This window comes from Eriocheir sinensis, chromosome 57 (assembly GCF_024679095.1).
Source record: "Eriocheir sinensis breed Jianghai 21 chromosome 57, ASM2467909v1, whole genome shotgun sequence".
NCBI classification, from domain to species: domain Eukaryota; kingdom Metazoa; phylum Arthropoda; class Malacostraca; order Decapoda; family Varunidae; genus Eriocheir; species Eriocheir sinensis.
In genome coordinates this window covers 7703608-7725141 of record NC_066565.1, presented here as the reverse complement: position 1 = coordinate 7725141, position 21534 = coordinate 7703608, and the positions used below count along the sequence as shown (strand labels likewise).

The following is a 21534-nucleotide window of genomic DNA, read 5'->3' as shown; positions in this document are numbered from 1 at the left end:
TCCATTCTACTCACACCACAAGCACTCCTCAAATAACTCATTTCCACTGCCTGCACTCTAGACCTCTGACTTTCATTCCAGGCCCATGTTTCACTTGCATATGTGAGGGTTGGTACTATTATTGTATTTCTCAAATCCCTCTTTACCTCCATGCTCACACTTCTGCCATTCATGATTCGTCCCAAAGACCCTACCACCCTTCTTCCTTGCAATGCCCTTTCTCTTATCTCTCCCTCCATACCACCATGCTTACACATAACTGATCCAAGGTACTTAAACTCATTGACCTCCTCCATTTCTTCACCATTCAAAATTATTTTGCATTCTTTTTCACATTCAATTCCCACTCTCTGTGGGCATAAAAAATCTACAACCTCACTTCTACTTCACTCACAAACCATCACTTTACTTTTGTTGACATTTACTTTCAGCTTTCTCCTATTACAGACACTATCAAAAACACTGACCAAATTTTGTAGGTCACTTTCATTTTCAGCAATGAGCACCGTGTCATCAGCAAACAGTATCGAATTCAGTACCCACTTCCTTCCCCCATTGAACAGTCATACTCCAACTTCTCCAACTTTGCCCTTCATTTCTCTAATAACACCGTCCATATAAATATTGAATAACCATGGTGACATGACGCACCCTTGTCTTAAGCCCACTTTTATCTCAAAATGTTCACTTGTTTCTCCAGTAATTTTGACACATGCAGATGCATCCTCATAGAAAGACTTTATTGCACTAAGCAGTTTTCCTCCCACACCATAAATCTTTAAAACAATGCAATCCAATCGACTCTGTCATAAGCTTTTTCCAAATCCATGAAGGCAGCGTATAGTTTCTTTCCTTTTGCTATTATTTTTTCTACTGCCATTCTGAAGGCAAATATCTGATCCACACATCCCCTTCCCTTCCTGAAGCCTCCTTGCTCTTCACTGATTTTCTCTTCTGTAAGTCTTTGCACCCTCTCTATTATGACTTTTCCATATACCTTTCCGGGTATACTCAGGAGGCTTACACCTCTATAGCTCCCACATTCCCCTCTCCTGCCCTTCCCCTTGTAAACTGGGACAATGATGGCTTTTGTCCAGTCTGCTGGCACCCCCCCACCCCCCCCTTCCCATGCTACTTCAAATATCTTGACCATCTATTTCACAACTTCATCTCCTCCACACTTCAACATTTCTGCTGTGATTCCATCAATTCCTGCTGCCTTTTCGTTTTTTAATCTTTTTATTGCCTGATTTACTTCTTCATATGTTATACTTCTTTCTTTATATACTCCTCCTCTACCTCTACTCAAAACTGCTGCTGTTACAGCTGCTGGACGTCCATCCTCAAAATTCATTAAGTTTTTGAAATATTCTCTCCATCTCTCTTTCTCAGCTTCCCCGTCTTTCAGCATCTTTCCATTCTCATCCATAACTTCATTTATTATTATAATAAATATATAAATATTACCTTTCTACTATTCTTTATTTGGTCTGTCAGTGCCCGTACTGTTTTTTCCAGCATAGTGTTGTATCTTACTTCATTCCAACTTTTGGCTTTAGGCTGTTATTATGTTATTCCTCTCTCCACCCTGTACCACTACCTGCACAGCCATCACCTCCGCACTTACCATTTCCATGTCTCACTTCAGTCGCTTTCAAGTTTTGTTTTGTCATTGTCATCACTCCTCCTCCCTTTCCTTCTTTCCTATCTTTTCTCCCAATGTTGTACTTGCTCTTTCCCTCCAGCACAAGTTCCAGTTATTTTGCAAGGTTTGTTTCAACTCTACATATCATATCTGGATCACTCTCCCTTCAATAATCATTAGTTTTTTATTTTTATACAAGACCATCTATGTTTGTGTATGCAATCCTTAACCCATTTTATCCCAATGTCCTCATTTGAGGACACCTGATAACACATAATTTTCCCATGTTATGAAAACATATATAAGTTACAGCACAGAATAATGATTCCTTCCTGACGTACATAAAGAAAAGCTTAAGGTTTAATGACATCTTTATCTGACTGTAGTTTGACTCTGAAACTGGTGAACATTTCTGCCTCAAAATGCACTGCATTGACTAGGCTGTGCTGACTTTCTCATTCCTGAGATGAACTATTATTTTGCTGTGTTTTATTCTCAAGAAGATGCAATATTATTCTCATAATACCCCAATAAATTATCTTAAGTAGAAAAATAATTATTGATATTACAAAATGTCTGTCCTCAAAAGAGGACACTGGGACGATATCGTGGCAGCGCGTGTCACAACACGTTCAGGATGGTGCATGCTGTAGAGCGGACTGAATCCCAGTTCCTACGCAGACCACCGCAGGATGCTTGTCTAATCAGCCGCAGATGTTGGTAATAAGGCACATGATATGATATATAAAAAAAATATGTGTGCGTGTGTGTGTGTGTGTAATTCACCTCTTGGTCTGCTGCGGGTCTCTCTCGAGACAGCCAGCCGTTCCCCTACGGAAGAGCACAGAGCTCGTAGTACCGATCTTTGGGTAGGACTGAGACCACTCACCCACAACACACCGCGACAACGAGGTCACAACTCCTTGCCTGACGTCGCGTACCTGCTCACTGCTAGGTGAACAGGGGCTACACGTGAAAGAAGACAAATCCAACTTACCTTCACCCGGCCGGGGAATTGAACCCTGATCCTTCTGGTTGTGAGCCAGACGCTCTACCCCTGAGCTACCGGGCCGTGTATGTGTGTGTGTGTGTGTGTGTGTGTGTGTGTGTGTGCTTACTCTTTTATATTGTATACTTGTTGACTTAGGTATTGCTCACTTGAGTGCTGCATTGAGCTGCTGTATTGCAGATGGTGAAAGCTACCTATTCTGCACTGACAATAGATGAAGCACATGCCTTGTTGTGTGAAAAGGGCGCCGAGGGAGAGTTTGAAAAGGGCGATGTGATTATTGGACCACCAGATGCAGATGAACTGACTGACGAAGAGGATGTCAGTGGTGATGTAATTGGTGAAATATCTGTTCAAGATGTACCAGGTACACTAGAGGTTCATGTGGACAAAGATGTCACTGAGGAATGTGCTGTATAGAAAGATAAACCCACCAGAAAAAAAAGGAAATTCTGTGATCATTTCAGCAATTTGGTATATTTGAAGAAAGCATTTCTGTAGGTGAAAATTCATAAATTCCTGCATGAAGGAAAGGATCAGCTTGATTTGATAACCTTCAGAAGAGAGATTTGTGTTCCACACTTGAAGCTGGGTGATGCAAATGGAAGACTGGGAAGGAAAAGCTGTGCCCCTAGCCCGTCCACAACAATGGTTGATGCTCGCTATGATGGAAAGGCCCATGTCATTGCAAAGCGGGAGAAGGAAAGACGGTGCCAAAGGAAGGCGTTGCAGCACTGCACAAGTATTTTTGTTTTGTATTGGATTTTACTATTGATATACACATGGCAGAACTGTTACTATAACAGGTACATTTTTACTTTTAGTTTTCATTATAATAGTAAACTGCGTGTTGTCAAAAAGAATAATAGAGTATTTTTCATGCTCCATATATATGAAAAAGAATATTACATAGTAATAGTTTTCTTTCCTTATTTTCCCAGTTGATATGATATTGTCCCAGTGTCCTCTTTTGAGGACAGCTGATTTCAAGCTTATTAAAGGAAAATAAAAGCTAAGACCATTATGTTGCATCTTTCTTTAACCAGATGAATGTAATTTAATGAAAACTACCAAAAAATACTAAAAGAAAAGACCCTTGAGATTTAATAGGTTAAACCTTTCTTCCCTTCTCCCTTTTTTCCCCCTCGTGTGTGTGTGTGTGTGTGTGTGTGTGTGTGTGTGTGTGTGTGTGTGTGTGTGTGTGTGTGTGTGTGTGTGTGTTACCCACATTACTAACAGGCAGATGAATGGTGGCTGTCTGCTAACTGATCTTCTCTTGGCAGGTTTTGTTCCCAGCTGTCCCATGAAGGTCTGAGGCAGCAGCCATCCCTCATGATGATGCAGCTCCCCTCAGCCTTCACAGAGCGACTCACTGGGCGACTCTGCAGGCCTTGGTCCAAATCCCGGCCCAGGCAGTCAGCATGCAACCCACCCAGCTGTTCATCCTTTCTTTCAGGATGGTCGGTAAACGGGTACCTGGGGAGACTTGGGACAGGTAAACAGTGGGTAACACTGATGTTGCATGGGACCTGTGTTGGGTTAATTAATGGGTTCTCTTCTAGTTGTATAAAAACAAATATATTATTCTTTCTGATGCACATCTTAAGTAATACCGTAAATTGTCTCTTTATCAATTTTGTTCTTGACCACTGCATGCCTCCCTGGTGAAGTGTTGAGAGTGAATTTAAGCCATGACTATCCAGGCTTGGGTCTGGATTCCCGACTGAACAGTTTGGGCACAGCTGTTCATCATCTCTTTCAGGTGGGTCAATAAATAGGTACCCGGGGAAGGTAAACTGGTAACCAAGGTGCTGCACTTGCCGTGTGTACCCAGGGTAATGAGTTCTCTCTCATCACAGGCTCAAAAGCTAATGAGAGGTGAGCAATGATGCCGAGTGGTCAGCGTGTGGGCATGGTAAGCCCGTGGTTCGAGTCCCACAAAAACACGCTGATTTTTCAAGCCATCGCCGAGTGGCAGAAGATTACCCACATGCTGCCCAGATCCGCAGTCAACCCTAACTTCAGCGAGTTCGTTCAAGTGGAGCACTGGGGGGCAGCATGGGCCAAGCAGTCATACATCATGGCAGCCACTATAAATAGAATTCGCCTGTGCCACTATTGCGATGAGACTGTCCAAGATGCTTCTCAAAAGAGCCCTCCAGAACTACAGGCAGCACCTAAAAAAAATAATAAAAAATAAATAAAAATTCTCATCCCTTACAATACTTTATCATTCACAACTCTCCCTGAAGCACCTGTTATCTGTCTGTTTTTCTCTGCTTTTGCTCTCGCCTTTCATGCTACTGTAAAGTTTGGGGCATACGCAATAGCTGTAGGTGGCCCCGGTACTCATCTCAGTACCGTTAGCCCTTGAGTCTGTGGTGGGTGAGAACCTATTACCCTGAGACACGGAGCTTCTGTGCCTACATAGAAATGTCACCACGATATCATGCGGCATCACATTCTCCAGACCCGAGAATATTTGCTTTGCACACGTCTAAAACCTCACGTATATGACAGCAAGCCTCTGTGAAGGCACCTAGCTGCTGCTGCTGCTGCAACATCTCCCTCTGAAATGTGTTTTATCTGCTCCTAATGATCATTTCTGGTCTGTTTGAGGTCATGATAAACTTCCTGCTTTTGACAACAGCCCCGATATTCATCATCGAACCTCCTCCTTTGCCTTGGGGCACCATGAAAAAGGGGAGGCTACAACGCCAACAAATGGGTTTTGGTATGGTGCAGAAGGTACCAAAGAAGAAGCACAGTCCATGGTTGTAGAGGAAGAGGAACTGGGTTGTAAAGATGAAGTGGCAGCAGAAGGTGCTGGATCACATGAAGTGAACTGCTGCAAAGTTGCAGCAGCTGTGGGGATCTCTGTAGGTGGCAGTTTTTTACGCACAGCTGTGAAGAAAGGAGACATTGCATTACCAGTTATATATGAAGGACAATAAATGACATGACTCGGGAAATCCATCTTCCTTTCATACTGTAATGTGTATATTATAAAAAAATGTGAATGTGTGAATGTATGTCGTATCGCCATGGCCCAGTGGCGCCAGGACGTTACACACAGACGCTACGTTGTGCTTAGGAGGTGCTCCTTGCCGTGGGAACGGTGCTGATTCAGCAAGCATGCTATCCGCTGGCCGCTCCTGTACCAAGAGAAGCCGGCAGATCAGAGCGGGCGGCGGACGAGGGCACAGGACTTCTCGGAGTGTGCGTACGACTTACGACTCGTCCACAAAATACTGTAACTATTCTGTGAATATATTTAAAAAGCAATACAACCATTTAATCAACCAGAGAGAGAGAGAGTAAATTAAGTGAACTCAAAGTGAACTTAACGGCTCCGCTCGGCCAACACATAACCCACATCACTTAACCAAAAGGCTATTGTGTTGTCTCACGACTTCTATCAACTGGAGAAAGCAGGCAACGGTACACCGGACCTGACGTGAGATAACAGTTCGCGCCTTAATCAAAAACACAAAAAAACAGCTAACAAAAAGGCTAACAAAAGTGGTGAACAGCGGCTTCCGGACCTTTTCCGAAGTGTTCTGTGTGTTATCTCTCTCTCTTTTACCACTTAACACTTAACGGTGGCAAGTGTCGTCAAGGGGCAGACAGGAAAGTGTGCAGGAAAGCTGACACAAGCAACGCCATTCCCCCTTGGCCCGTCCGAGTCGAGTCAGCACACTCCACCACACCGCCCCGCGCGCCCACATCGCCCACTGTCGGGATCCCGCTTCCCAATTCTGGGACGCCCACTTGTCTGCCTACGACACAGTCATTCGTGGGTGGGCGCTTACCTTCGCCTTGGTGGAGATCTTGGTGGAGCGTGGTCGCTCCTCCGCCCCTTCCTCACCGCTGCCGGGCACTGCCGGCGGTCTCTCTGGCCGCTCCAAGGACGCGGGGACAGCCAGCCAAGGACGGGGACAGCCAGCCAAGGACGAGGGCGAGCCAGCCGAGGACGAAGGAGTGCCACGGGCACAATCTTCACACTTTTTTTTATGGTATTCACATGCATGTAGCTGACACACCACTAATTATATTAATACACCACTTGTTGATGACATTTCAGGTGATTTTTTTTTTTACGTGCTTTGTGTGTCTCCGTGTGGAGCCGTATCTAGTTTCCCTTAGGCTGTTGAATTTTATTCAGGTGTAGAGGGATGTTTAATATTTTTCCTGATTTGTGAACATTGTTTGCATTTTATATATAATCCTTCATTTTTTTTTCTCCTTTCTTTTGTGTGTTTTCTTGCACAGTGGGGAAGTTTTTCTCATGCTAAGTATTCACTCATTGTTCTTTTCCCTCTTTTTAATGCGTTTTGGAAGCATCTGAGGCGAGTGAGCACACACTTAGCGGTGATACTTTTTCTTTTCCCATATTTTTCCTCATGAAGCCATATTTTCCTAATGCCTTTTTTTTAAATGGCAGGTCAGTCTGATAAAGAGATAGACATTTTGGCCAAGGAGTTCCAGAAGTTGATGCAGGATTCGGAAGCGCCCGCCGAGGATGTCAATTCCCGTGTCCTAAGGAGCGGGTCAACTCATGACAGAGTTCCTCCTCCTCCTCCTCCTCCTTCTTCTCTCCAGCATGATAACAAAGGTAATATCTTGACTAACCAAGAATTAAAAATGGCTACTAACACTATTAAACTTCTGCCGACTACGGTATCAGTCAGAGCTTTCGCAGGCAATGAACCGGATTACAGTGCGAGAGACTTCATCCTGCAATGCGAGGATGTTATGAACAACTCATTTGTGTCAGAACCGGGTGATAAAATCTCCTTCATTAGGTCTAGATTAAAGCCGGGGTCAGAAGCATCAGCTATTATGTACACAAGCGCGTTCATGGAACCGCAACAAACCAAGGAGTATGCCCAGTTTCGGTCACATTTTCTGGAGTCTTTTGGGGAAGATGTTAGGCACAGCCTCGTCAAAGGTGTTAATGTAGCTGTGACCAAATTGATTTCAGCTGTGGAGAGTAAAGAGCTTTTAGCCGGACAAGTAGACGCCTATCGGTTGTCTACTGATATGGGCGTCTATCTGAAAGCTGGTGGCTGGACTGAGGGAGAGAATATGTCTCTATCCAATGTTCTCAAATTTTTTGAATTTTTTGTATACATGGCTGTCATCAAGGGCCAGTTTCGAAAAGGTTCTTTATCCCTAGCCTACGGCCCCACTGACAAGTTGCACGACTTCATGCTTAAAATAAAAACTAAGATGGAGGAGAAAGACGGAGCGCCAGTCCCCGCTGTAGCCTCTGTCGACCAGAAGGCCGCTAATGTTAGCGCGTCCTCATCAGTGGTGGCGGCCACCACCGAAAAGCCTAAGCGCCACTGTTCGTACTGTCAGCGCGATGGTCATACAGTTGACTATTGTCTAAAACGTCAGCGGGATCGCAAGGCTACTAGGGAGAAGGGAGGCTCGCCGATGTCAGGCAAATCTGCTTCTCAGAAGACCCCGGCCGCTTCAAAGAGTCGAGCCGCGGGCTACCACACTGGCAAGTTCTGTTTTGTTCACGGTGCTGGTAGACACACCACAGATGAGTGTTTCTCTGTGCTCCAGTTAAAGAAAGAGCGAGCAGGAAAGTTCGTGAAGGGGTCGGGGGAAGCCGAGCGCCCCCCCAAAACCGACCCAGGGTAGCAACCCGGGGGGGGGAGGATACCGAGACTGCAGTGCAGGCTGACAAAAGTAGCTTGTATGAATCTGTTGTGGCCGCGTGCAGTCAACCTGAAATAATGGCGCTTAAAGTCAAGCTGGGTCCGCTACAAGTGTCATTTGCGGTCGACACCGGCGCGGCGGTTAATGTGTTGTCTGAAAGGACATACTTAGCTTTGAAACGCGCGTCGCGGGGAGGCCGCTACCAGCTACGACCCTCGGACCTGAGCCTTTGCGGTGTCACCGCCGACAGGCTTAACATCCTTGGGTTGGTGAGTTTGCCAGTGAGTTTGGGACGAAACACCCCTGTCATGCGTTTGGATTTTTACGTGACGTCAAACTTTTCCCTGCCGTCTGACGGTCTTCTTGGGTTGTCGTCACTGAGGTCTAACCGCATGGTAATACATCCAGATAGTAATACAGTGAGGTTTCAAGGGAGATGTTTCAAGGCCATGGATCAACCTGTGCGCCTCGCTTCTCCCTGGGAAAGAAGAGAAATACCCAGCAAGGGTCGGGAAAGTGTTTCTCCTGAGTCGGTCGTGCATACCGTGCCGACTCTTTCCACGGTGCCGGTGCATGGCGCGGGCACCACTTCACTTCATGGTCAACCACCAACACCAGCTGACGTTTGTGGGGGATGGAAAAATGTCAATGCGATAGTCGTGGGGAATCACGAAATCCCTCAGCGAACCGCAATGCACGTCCCTGTGTCAGTCCCTAACGCCACCGTAGGTTGTGACATCTGCCTAGAAGGGCCTAGTCGTGTCAACACGCTAGCGATAGAGTCCACCCTTAACACGGTGCGCGAGGAGGTAGGACCGTAGCTTTAGTGGTTAATGCCACTGGCGGTCCAGTTAAACTCAGAAATGGAGTCATTTTGGGTCGCGCTTTAGCGTTCGACGGACAGGTGTCCCCAGACCCTTTAGAGTTACAGCGGCCTTGTGTCGGCGCAGTGGGTCAACCCGCCGCCGGCGACACATCTTGTCAGGCCTCATCTGTCGATTCTTTAGTCAAAGTGGTCGATTATCCCGAGCTTAAGGGCCCGCTTCTGAAACTTTTACATCAGTATCGTGATGTCATTGCCCTGCCCGGTGAACCTTTAGGTGCGACTGCTGCGACAGAACACAACATTAGGGTTAAACCCGACACCAAACCGGTGTACATTCCTGCGTACAGACTCCCACACAGTCAAAGGCAGGTTGTAGATGAACAGGTTAAAGATATGTTGGACCAGGGTGTTATTCAGCATTCCCGGTCTCCGTGGAACTCGCCCTTGTTTCTAGTCCCTAAAAAGGACGGGAGTTTCAGGCCTGTCATCGATTTTAGGAAAGTAAATGAGGTGACTGAGGATGATAGGTACCCTCTGCCTGTTTTAGGTGACTTGTTAATGTCCCTGGGGCAAGGGAATAATATTTTCAGTAGTCTTGACCTTTTAAGTGGGTACTGGCAGGTGCCGATGGCAGCTGAATCCAGAGAGATTACAGCCTTCAGTACCCCTAGCGGTCATTTTGAATGGTTAAGGATGCCATTCGGCCTCAAAACCGCACCCATTACTTTTCAGAGGATGATCAACACATTGTTCTCAGACATGATAGGCAAAGAAGTCTATGCATATTTAGATGATTTAATCATCTGCAGCAAGGATGGCGCCAGTCACCTAGCTAAACTAGAAGCGGTTCTGCTTAAACTCAGAGGCGCTGGCCTTAAGGCCAAGCTGACTAAATGTGAATTTTAAAGGCGAAAATCACCTTTTAGGCCACACTGTTGATGGAGATGGTATCCACACGATGGACGATAAAATATCGGCCATAAAGAATTTTCCGCAACCCAAGACCGTCGAAAACGTTCGGTCTTTCCTTGGGTTGTCCGGCTACTATAGGCCTTTCATACAAGGTTTTGCCAAAATTGCTTCGCCTCTAACACAACTCTTAAAGAAAGAGGTCCCTTTTCATTGGAATGCCCCACAACACAAGAGTTTTACAGACTTGAAGTCAGCGTTAATCAACGCTCCAGCCTTGGCATTCCCGGATTACAACGTCCCTTTTACACTTTTTACAGATGCCTCAGCCCTGGGTCTTGGTGCTGTTTTGATGCAACCGGACGCTCGCGGTAAAAATCGCGCTATTGCGTACGCAAGTCGTACTTTAAACCAGGCTGAGTCGAACTATTCAGTGACCCACCAGGAAACCCTAGCGGTTGTTTGAGCTCTTAAACATTTTAGGGATATTATCCTTGGCTATCCTATCACTGTCTTTACGGACCACGCGCCAGTCACCGAGCTTTTTAAAGGTAGAAACCTCACCGGTCGCCTCGCACGGTGGTACCTGACTATCCAGGAGTTTGGGCCAACCTTTAAGTATTTACCTGGCCGCGCGAATGTCGTCGCGGATTCACTGTCTAGGAACGTACCTGTTGGCTCAGTGGCAGAAGCGCTTACTGAAATTCAAAATTTCAGTCTTAAGGATTTAGCAGCAGCCCAGCGTCGCCATGACGTTTGGGGTAAGGTAATATACGCTCTGGAGTCGGGTGACGAAACAAGTCTCCCGCCACTACCTGTGTCTTTTTCACAATTCTTCTTGTCACAGAACGGTGTCCTGTGCCGCTACTGGCCCGCAAAAAGGAGTCTGTCGCACAGTTTGTGATACCGGAGTGTTATGTACCGGCGGTGCTGAACTTAGTTCATGACGCGATCATTGCTGGTCACCCGGGGAAAGAGCGCACACTAACAGCGGCCCGAGCGGTCTATTTTTGGCCAACTATGCGTGTAGATATTGACGCGTATGTGGCTAAGTGTGTCAAGTGTGCCCAACATAAAGGGACGGTGCCTAGGCCTGCGCCGATCCTAGAATACCCGCCCCCTGCCCGGCCTTGGGATGTAGTTTCTATTGACTTGCTACAGCTTCCCGCCAGCCACCAGGGCTCTAGGTACCTCTTAGTTTGTGTAGATCACTTGTCTCGGTACGTTGTTTTAGCCCCAGTGCAAGATAAATCTGCTAAGTCCATTGCTCATGCCCTGATAACTCATCTCATTTGTCCGTATTCCACACCTAGAGTGTTGTTAAGTGATAATGGAACCGAGTTTCGAAATCAACTTTTAGCAGAAATATGCAAACAGTTTGCCATTACCCAATCTTTTACAGTCAGTTATCACCCAGCCAGCAACGGCCTTGTTGAGCGCGCGAATAGGAAGATTTTAGATGTCTTGCGCCCGGTCGTTAGCGGACTTCAGCATACATGGGAGGACTGGCTGGCATATGTTGCAGCAAGCATAAACAGCAGTGTTTGTGAGTCAACGGGACAATCTCCCCACTACATAATTTTTGGGGTTGAGAAGAGACTCCCGTATGACCTGCTTGGTAGTTCTCATTCACCTGTATATAATGTAGATGATTATTCTAAGGTTCAACTCAAGGTTTTCACAGACATTCATAGAGAAGTCAGAAAGAGACTACTGGCTACATCTGAGGCTATGTGCTTGCAGCAACACAAGCGTGCCGCCCCTGTTTCCTTGAAAGTGGGTGACTTTGTCATGATTCGAGTCCCAGAGAGACATTCGAAGTTGTCCCCTAAATTCGTGGGCCCACGCCAGATAGTTAGGCAACTAGGTGGTCACAAATTTGAGCTTTATGATCTCATTTTTAATTCATACGAAATTGTGCATAGTGATCGCCTCAAAAAGACAGACGCCCAGCCTGAGGTCATCGATTCGACTTTAGTTGAACCAGCGAGAACCGCCTGTTTGCCTCAGCCTGACGAAGCTTTGTCTATCTTTCCAACACACGACTATAACCTGCGTCCTCGCCAATAAGGGTTTTCTGCTTGGTTCCAGGAAATGTTGTCCCTCACCTTCTACTTCCTTCTGCGCTCCGTTCTGGCTGCAGACCCTGCGCACCTCAAGCCGGGGGCCCTCTCTGCTCATTTGGGCCGGGTTTCTCTGGTCGAGGATGTCCTGTGGGTCCAGTACCCGTTTACTGCTCTGGTGGAAATACCGGGCACACTGAGGACAATAACGGAACAAGTGACTGGGGTTGTGTTGCAGATGGATATCAATGCTCCTGAAGACGGTCTCCTGCGTCTGATGCATGACCGCATAAAGTACTTGAATGATACTCTAACCCTGGCTTTGGAGAACTACGCAGCTCTTTCGTTTCCTAACCGTACTAAACGGGGCTTGATTGATGGGATTGGGCAACTTTCCCGCATGTTGTTTGGAACCGCAATGGATGAGGATGTGGAGGAACTGCGGGATAGGTATAACCGTTTGGCTTCACTTGCTGCTACTCAACACAAAACCATTAGGATGAATTCCTTCCACATTTCCAGGCTTGAGCATGCAGTACAGGATATTGCTTCTTATTCCCGAACCTTAGGCTCTTCCATTAATGAGTTGTGGACCGGCATGGCTAATATGTACCAAATTGAACTTGTTCTACAAACCTTGCCTGCCTTGGAGAGTGCAGTCAACTCTATCCTCCATACTAATGCTCTGGTAATACAGAATGTAGTGGATGCAGACTGTGGTAGGGTTACCTCTTCTTTTTCCTGTCAGGGATTTGCAAAAGGCTTTGAAAATAGGAGTAGAGAACCACCAACTAACACCTTTGTTTGACATGCATGCCATACACCACTACTATCCCTTGCTTGAGTCATTCCTGACGTCGGAAGCTATAGTAATTCACGTTCCCTTCAGGTCGAAGGATGTGTTTGAGGTTTATCAGCTGGAACCTTTCCCTTTCTCAGTCAATAACTCGGTGATGGTGCTGGACTTACCTGCCACAGTGGTCTTAATTCGTAATGATCTATCGCTTTATGCAACGGGCCAGCCGTCAGACCTAGGGTCCTGCAAAACAGAGTATCACAATCTCTATTTTTGCTCAGCGTCACTCTTTGCATTCCTCCCGTTGACAGGTGGTATCTGCGAGGTGGTGCTGACCCAGTTGGATGCTTCTAAAGCTCTAGAGACTTGCCCCTATCGTCACGTCGCCCCTAAATCGCTTTTCCACAGGAGGTTCTCCGGATTTCACTACTTCTTTTTCACACTACCAGTGTTTGTGACAGTGGTCTGTCCCGAAGGTTCAACTTATAGAGAGGTTGCAGGTCACCTGGCGGTACGGGTGGCTTGTTCCCTACGTTCTGTCAATTTGACAACCTTTCCGGAGACGCTCCATCATGGATTTGCGGCCACAAATGCCATCCCAATCTATCCTATTGACAGTTTAGTGAATCTCACCTTTTCTAGAATGAAGTATGTGACAAATAGCCTTTCCGAGCTAACCTTTTCAAATTTCTCGGAATTGGAGTCAGCTGTCCACGACTCACTACCGGTTTACCTTGCCCCATATGTACATTACCCATCACTGCTCTTGCCGGTGGTTCTTTTTATCATCATTGTCATCCCCCTGTTCTGCCTTGTTAAGCGGGCTCTGACTTTGTACAACCATCTTCAGGCAAGAGTTGCCCCACCGCGCTGAGTTCGTACGCATTGTGACTCGAAGATTCAGTTTGTATCAAATCTTCTTCACGGATTTTTTTTCTTCTTTTCTTATTACTATTCCACATAGCTCCGTTACCATGTATCCTAATGACAATTTAGTCAATTTTTTTTTTTTAGGATGTATTTTGTAAATAACTATTCGAGCTATTGTTTTGTTTTCTCGGAATAGTGCTGAGCTTCCACGTCCACGACTCTAGCCCTGTTTACCTCGCCCTGTATGTACTTTGCCCATTTATTGTTACTTCCATGATTATTTTTCTTGTCATTGGCATTTCCCGATGTTGTATCATTAGGCGGGCTCTGACTTGTATATATATATATTTTTTTTACATGCAACCATAATAGGCCCTCGTTTAACTAGTACACATTGTGCGACTGTAACATGGGTAGGTACACTGATTTTAAGGGTCGGATGAGCCGCGAGGTCGCGACTTTTTCCGTGACCGAGCGATGTAATGTGTATATTATAAAAAAATGTGAATGTGTGAATGTATGTCGTATCGCCATGGCCCAGTGGCGCCAGGACGTTACACACAGACGCTACGTTGTGCTTAGGAGGTGCTCCTTGCCGTGGGAACGGTGCTGATTCAGCAAGCATGCTATCCGCTGGCCGCTCCTGTACCAAGAGAAGCCGGCAGATCAGAGCGGGCGGCGGACGAGGGCACAGGACTTCTCGGAGTGTGCGTACGACTTACGACTCGTCCACAAAATACTGTAACTATTCTGTGAATATATTTAAAAAGCAATACAACCATTTAATCAACCAGAGAGAGAGAGAGTAAATTAAGTGAACTCAAAGTGAACTTAACGGCTCCTTCCAACACATAACCCACATCACTTAACCAAAAGGCTATTGTGTTGTCTCACGACTTCTATCAACTGGAGAAAGCAGGCAACGGTACACCGGACCTGACGTGAGATAACAGTTCGCGCCTTAATCAAAAACACAAAAAAACAGCTAACAAAAAGGCTAACAAAAGTGGTGAACAGCGGCTTCCGGACCTTTTCCGAAGTGTTCTGTGTGTTATCTCTCTCTCTTTTACCACTTAACACTTAACGGTGGCAAGTGTCGTCAAGGGGCAGACAGGAAAGTGTGCAGGAAAGCTGACACAAGCAACGCCATTCCCCCTTGGCCCGTCCGAGTCGAGTCAGCACACTCCACCACACCGCCCCGCGCGCCCCGCCCCGACGCGCCCCGCGCGCCCACATCGCCCACCGGACCTGACGTGAGATAACAGTTCGCGCCTTAATCAAAAACACAAAAAAACAGCTAACAAAAAGGCTAACAATACACAATGTTAATTTGTTTTCCCGAGACTGAAAAATAATCCTATTCTAGCAATGAAGGCACCAGAAAGAAATTGGCAAGTGTTGCATATTAATGTAGATAGTATTAAATAAATCATCTTTAATCCAAGGCAGGCCCCCTCAGCACTTCTTTTTTTTAAATGAGTATGTCTCACTTAGTACGAATTGAAATATATATATATATATATATATATATATATATATATATATATATATATATATATATATATATATATATATATATATATATATATATATATATATCTCTTGATCTAAACCAATCTAAGGAAAATGAAAATTGATAGGGAGGATAATGCTAATAATAATGGTAATTCCATACTGCTAAAAGAAAGATTACTAGTATTGGGATCACCCTTCATCAAGTGGATGCTCACCTTCTAAGGAGTGTGTCAAAAACACCCTCGCCCATGTGAAGTGATGGAGGGTGCCATGTGAAGCTCTCCAGAGATAACAGTGGTGACAGCACCATGTTCTTCAGTGATGTTGGGCAGTGATGGAGGGTGCCATGTGAAGCTCTCCACAGATAACAGTGGTGACAGCATCATGTTCTTCAGTGATGGCGGGCAGTGATGGAGGGTGCCATGTGAAGCTCTCCAGAGATAACAGTGGTGACAGCATCATGTTCTTCAGTGATGGCGGGCAGTGATGGAGGGTGCCATGTGAAGCTCTCCACAGATAACAGTGGTGACAGCATCATGTTCTTCAGTGATGGCAGGCAGTGATGGAGGGTGCCATGTGAAGCTCTCCAGAGATAACAGTGGTGACAGCACCATGTTCTTCAGGGATGGCGGGCAGTGATGGAGGGTGCCATGTGAAGCTCTCCAGAGATAACAGTGGTGACAGCACCATGTTCTTCAGTGATGGCGGGCAGTGATGGAGGGTGCCATGTGAAGCTCTCCAGAGATAACAGTGGTGACAGCATCATGTTCTTCAGTGATGGCGGGCAGTGATGGAGGGTGCCATGTGAAGCTCTCCACAGATAACAGTGGTGACAGCACCATGTTCTTCAGTGATGGCGGGCAGTGATGGAGGGTGCCATGTGAAGCTCTCCACAGATAACAGTGGTGACAGCATCATGTTCTTCAGTGATGGCGGGCAGTGATGGAGGGTGCCATGTGAAGCTCTCCACAGATAACTGGTGACAGCATCATGTTCTTCAGTGATGGCGGGCAGTGATGGAGGGTGCCATGTGAAGCTCTCCACAGATAACAGTGGTGACAGCACCATGTTCTTCAGTGATGTTGGGCAGTGATGGAGGGTGCCATGTGAAGCTCTCCACAGATAACAGTGGTGACAGCACCATGTTCTTCAGTGATGTTGGGCAGTGATGGAGGGTGCCATGTGAAGCTCTCCACAGATAACAGTGGTGACAGCACCATGTTCTTCAGTGATGGCGGGCAGTGATGGAGGGTGCCATGTGAAGCTCTCCACAGATAACAGTGGTGACAGCACCATGTTCTTCAGTGATGGCAGGCAGTGATGGAGGGTGCCATGTGAAGCTCTCCACAGATAACAGTGGTGACAGCATCATGTTCTTCAGTGATGGCGGGCAGTGATGGAGGGTGCCATGTGAAGCTCTCCACAGATAACAGTGGTGACAGCACCATGTTCTTCAGTGATGGCAGGCAGTGATGGAGGGTGCCATGTGAAGCTCTCCACAGATAACAGTGGTGACAGCACCATGTTCTTCAGTGATGGCGGGCAGTGATGGAGGGTGCCATGTGAAGCTCTCCACAGATAACAGTGGTGACAGCACCATGTTCTTCAGTGATGGCGGGCAGTGATGGAGGGTGCCATGTGAAGCTCTCCACAGATAACAGTGGTGACAGCACCATGTTCTTCAGTGATGGCGGGCAGTGATGGAGGGTGCCATGTGAAGCTCTCCACAGATAACAGTGGTGACAGCACCATGTTCTTCAGTGATGGCGGGCAGTGATGGAGGGTGCCATGTCAAGCTCTGTTCAAGTCCTCAAACTTCATTTGTAATCTTGTCTTAACTTCACTTTCCAGCAATAACAGTTCGGTCATCATAGGCAAGATCAACCGGCTTGAGGTGACAGCAAGCAACAAGGGGGAACACGTGTACCTCCCCAGCCTAATGGTGAGCCTGGCGCCGCCCCTCGTGGTCTTCCAGCCTCCTCACCAGTGCATCTTCCACTCCTCCGAGCTTGTGTATAACTTGACCAACCCTCTGAAGAGCAGTGCTGAGGTGAGTGAGGGAAGGGAGAGGAAAGGAAGGGAAGGCTGAGAAAGGGAAGGGAAGAGAAGGGAAGGTCAAGGAAGGGAAGGGAAGAGAAGGGAAGGTCAAGGAACAGAAGGGAAGGTCAAGGAAGGAAAGGGAAGGGAAAGAAAGGGAAGAGAGAGGAAAGGAAATTGAAGAGAGGAGAAGGGAACGGAAGGTCAAGGAAGGGAACGGAAGGGATGGAAAGGGAAAGGAAAGGATAGGGAAGGGAAGGGAGAGGAATCAGAATCAGAAACTTTATTTCCATTTTATACAATGGTTATTCTTTACAGGCTTAAAACTATTGATCATAGTATATAGAGTGGTCCCCCCCCCAGGCGGGGACTCCGAGGCAGGGTGAAGGTGCGCCATTTTGAAATTTTGGAAAAGATGTCTACATAGTTTGTCTATTTTTGATCTGTTGTCTGTCTGGAAAGCTGGATTTTCTTATAGCCTTCTCAAACTAATGCTTCCTCTACATAGTTTGTCTATTTTTGATCTGTTGTCTGTCTGGAAAGCTGGATTTTCTTATAGCCTTCTCAAACTAATGCTTCCTCTACATAGTTTGTCTATTTTTGATCTGTTGCTCTGTCTGGAAAGCTGGATTACCTCATGTCATTAGAATGCAATTGATACCTTTTCTTGGCCTTTGGAAAGAGTTGATGTGAGGGGAAGTGTTGAGGATGCCCGCCTACAGTCCTTGCTGAGCAGTTTCTGTGTCTTTCAGAGCGTGTGAAGCAGTTTGCCAACCTGGTCCTGGCTCTCATGATGCTGTTCGCCAGGTACAATCACTGGATGGTGGGCGACAAGTTTGAGAGACTCGCCCCCTCACTGGTAATTATGCCCCGTTGTCATTTTTCCTTCTCTCTGGTCAGGGGCAGGACCTAGTGTTTTTTATGCCTTTTTTGTTTTATTGCCCTTGAACCCTAAAAGATAAAACTACATGACCTCCCCTAACTTAACCTCACCTAGCCTTACCTAATGTCTCCTAACTTAACCTATCCTCCCTTACCCTAGCCAAGAAGTCACCCGCCGCAGCCGCCGAAGGGAAGGACGGAGGAACAGCCGCCAACTCCATCGCTGGCGGCTCCACGTCTACTCTCGTCTCCTCCTCCTCCGCCTCCTCCTCCTCTCTCAACATGGACGGTCGAAAAAGGATGTTTAGTGTGGAGGTGTTTGATTGGGGTATGTGGGTTGGTGTTTATAATTTCATTTGTGTGTGTGTGTGTGTGTGTGTGTGTGTGTGTGTGTGTGTGTGTGTGTGTGTGCCTTCCTCCCTCCCTCACCCCAATGTTTGTCTCTAGGTGTTTGTAGGCGATAAGATGACCTTTCAACACACCTTCTTTCTTTCCTTTATTCTTTCCCTCTTTACGATGTTATTGTAAGTATACGTAACCTTAAACTAATGAAATACAAGTTACGTGAACCCTACCCTCGAGATATGTTATTTTGATCTCTGTACGTATAGGCAAGATTATGTCTCTTAAACTAACGATATATAAGTTATGTCAACCTTAACCTGCGAGGTGTTTGTATAAGTAACCTCAATTCACTGGCATGTTTGTATAAGTAACCTCAATTCACTGGTATGTTTGTATAAGTAACCTCAATTCACTGGTATGTTTGTTTAAGTAACCTCAATTCACTGGTATGTTTGTATAAGTAACCTCAATTCACTGGTATGTTTGTATAAGTAACCTCAATTCACTGGTATGTTTGTATAAGTAACCTCAATTCACTGGTATGTTTGTATAAGTAACCTCAATTCACTGGTATGTTTGTATAAGTAACCTCAATTCACTGGTATGTTTGTATAAGTAACCTCAATTCACTGGTATGTTTGTATAAGTAACCTCAATTAACTCGTATGTCGTATGTTACTTTGACCTGTACGTATAGAGAAGAGACTTACGAGATGTTTGTATAAGTAACTTCAATTTACACTTTGATCTCTGTACGTCGAGGCAAGGTTACGTCAGCCCAGCACTCACTGTTTGCTTATTTCTCGTCTTTACGTAGACGTAACATTACGATCCTTGTATTGTTGTAGGACTTGTGTTGTGGAGAGGAAGTATTGCTGTAGGACTTGTGTTGTGGAGAAGAAGTATTGCTGTAGGACTTGTGTTGTGGAGAGGAATATTGCTATAGGACTTGTGTTGTGGGGAGGAAGTATTGCTGTAGGACTTGTGTTGTATAGAGGAAGTATTGCTGTAGGACTTGTGTTGTGGAGAGGAAGTATTGCTGTAGGACTTGTGTTGTGGAGAGGAAGTATTGCTGTAGGACTTGTGTTGTGGAGAGGAAGTATTGCTGTAGGACTTGTGTTGTGGAGAGGAAGTATTGCTGTAGGACTTGTGTTGTGGAGAGGAAGTATTGCTGTAGGACTTGTGTTGTGGAGAGGAAGTATTGCTGTAGGACTTGTGTTGTGGAGAGGAAGTATTGCTATAGGACTTGTGTTGTGGACAGACAAACAACGTAATATAATCTTATAAGGGAAGTAAGAGTGTTATAAAAATTGCAACAGTTTGTCAGAAAGGCCTATTTTTAACCCCTTGACTGTGGATTTCCTACAAGAAGACATCAAAAAGATATAGGAGTGGAACAAAAGTGGCTGCTACAATGCAATGAGGAAAATGTAAAGTTCTGAACCTTGGGAGGGATATCCAGCACACCAATACCACATGGGAAACACTCCACTATCCACCACAGAGGGAGAGAAAGACCTGGGAGTGTATGTTACCAGGCTACCAGTGAAGGGATATCCAGCACACCAATACCACATGGGAAACACTCCACTATCCACCACAGAGGCAGAGAAAGACCTGGGAGTGTATGTTACCAGGCTACCAGTGAAGGGATATCCAGCACACCAATACCGCATGGGAAACACTCCACTATCCACCACAGAGGCAGAGAAAGACCTGGGAGTGTATGTTACCAGGCTAACACTGAAGGGATATCCAGCACACCAATACCACATGAGAAACACTCCACTATCCACCACAGAGGCAGAGAAAGACCTGGGAGTGTATGTTACCAGGCTACCACTGAAGGGATATCCAACACACCAATACCACATGGGAAACACACCAATATCCACCACAGAGGCAGAGAAAGACCTGGGAGTGTATGTTCCCAGGCTACCAGTGAAGGGATATCCAGCACACCAATACCACATGGGAAACGCTCCACTATCCACCACAGAGGCAGAGAAAGACCTGGGAGTGTATGTTACCAGGCTGCCACTGAAGGGATATCCAGCACACCAATACCACATGGGAAACACTCCAATATCCACCACAGAGGCAGAGAAAGACCTGGGAGTGTATGTTACCAGGCTACCAGTGAAGGGATATCCAACATACCAATACCACATGGGAAACACTCCACTATCCACCACAGAGGCAGAGAAAGACCTGGGATTATATGTTACCAGGCTACCTGTGAAGGGATATCCAGCTCACCAATACTACATGGGAAACACTCCACTATCCACCACAGAGGCAGAGAAAGACCTGGGAGTGTATGTTACCAGGCTACCAGTGAAGGGATATCCAGCACACCAATACCACATGGGAAACACTCCAATATCCACCACAGAAGTAGAGAAAGACCTGGGAGTGTATGTTACCAGGCTACCAGTGAAGGGATATCCAGCTCACCAATACCACATGGGAAACACTTCACTATCCACCACAGAGGCAGAAAAAGACCGTGGAGTGTATGTTACCAGGCTACCAGTGAAGGGATATCCAGCACACCAAATCCACATGGGAAACACTCCACTATCCACCACAGAGGCAGAGAAAGACCTTGGAGTGTATGTTACCAGGCTACCAGTGAAGGGATATCCAGCACACCAAATCCACATGGGAAACACTCCACTATCCACCACAGAGGCAGAGAAAGACCTGGGAGTGTATGTTACCAGGCTACCACTGAAAGAATATCCAGCACACCAATACCACATGGGAAACACGCCAATATCCACCACAGAGGCAGAGAAAGACCTGGGAGTGTATGTTACCAGGCTACCAGTGAATGGATATCCAGCACACCAATACCACATGGGTAACACTCCACTATCCACCACAGAGGCAGAGAAAGACCTGGGAGTGTATGCTACCAGACTACCAGTGAAGGGATATCTAGCACACCAATACCACATG

At 46.2% G+C, this 21534-nt stretch overlaps 2 protein-coding genes across 51 annotated transcripts in view; one reads left to right on the top strand and one right to left on the bottom strand.

Annotated features, from left to right (window-relative positions):
- Positions 1–21476, bottom strand: part of LOC126984775 (uncharacterized) — a 59462-nt gene extending 37986 nt beyond the window's left edge. For 6 of the 31 annotated variants that reach the window (XR_007737696.1, XR_007737697.1, XR_007737698.1 and 3 more), the window contains exon 1: positions 18912–19055. Coding sequence is in view for 2 of the 31 variants with exons in the window: in XM_050838839.1 (XP_050694796.1) it covers positions 20188–20741 (554 nt within the window). In the remaining 29 variants the exon portion in view is untranslated. Of the gene's footprint in view, positions 1–18911; positions 19170–20187 lie in introns of those variants that run through there. The other 25 variants (XR_007737711.1, XR_007737718.1, XR_007737721.1 and 22 more) reach the window with 13 other exon arrangements.
- LOC126984783 (zinc finger protein OZF-like) overlaps positions 1–21534 on the top strand; it is a 188142-nt gene that overhangs the window by 81882 nt on the left and 84726 nt on the right. Inside the window, exons 5-7 of one of the 20 annotated variants that reach the window (XR_007737762.1) lie at positions 17167–17356; positions 18096–18202; positions 18386–18553. The exons of 16 other annotated variants lie outside the window; for them this stretch is intronic. Coding sequence is in view for 1 of the 4 variants with exons in the window: in XM_050838886.1 (XP_050694843.1) it covers positions 17181–17356; positions 18386–18553 (344 nt within the window). In the remaining 3 variants the exon portion in view is untranslated. Of the gene's footprint in view, positions 1–17157; positions 17357–18095; positions 18203–18385; positions 19901–21534 lie in introns of those variants that run through there. 3 more of the 20 variants (XR_007737759.1, XM_050838886.1, XM_050838884.1) reach the window with 3 other exon arrangements.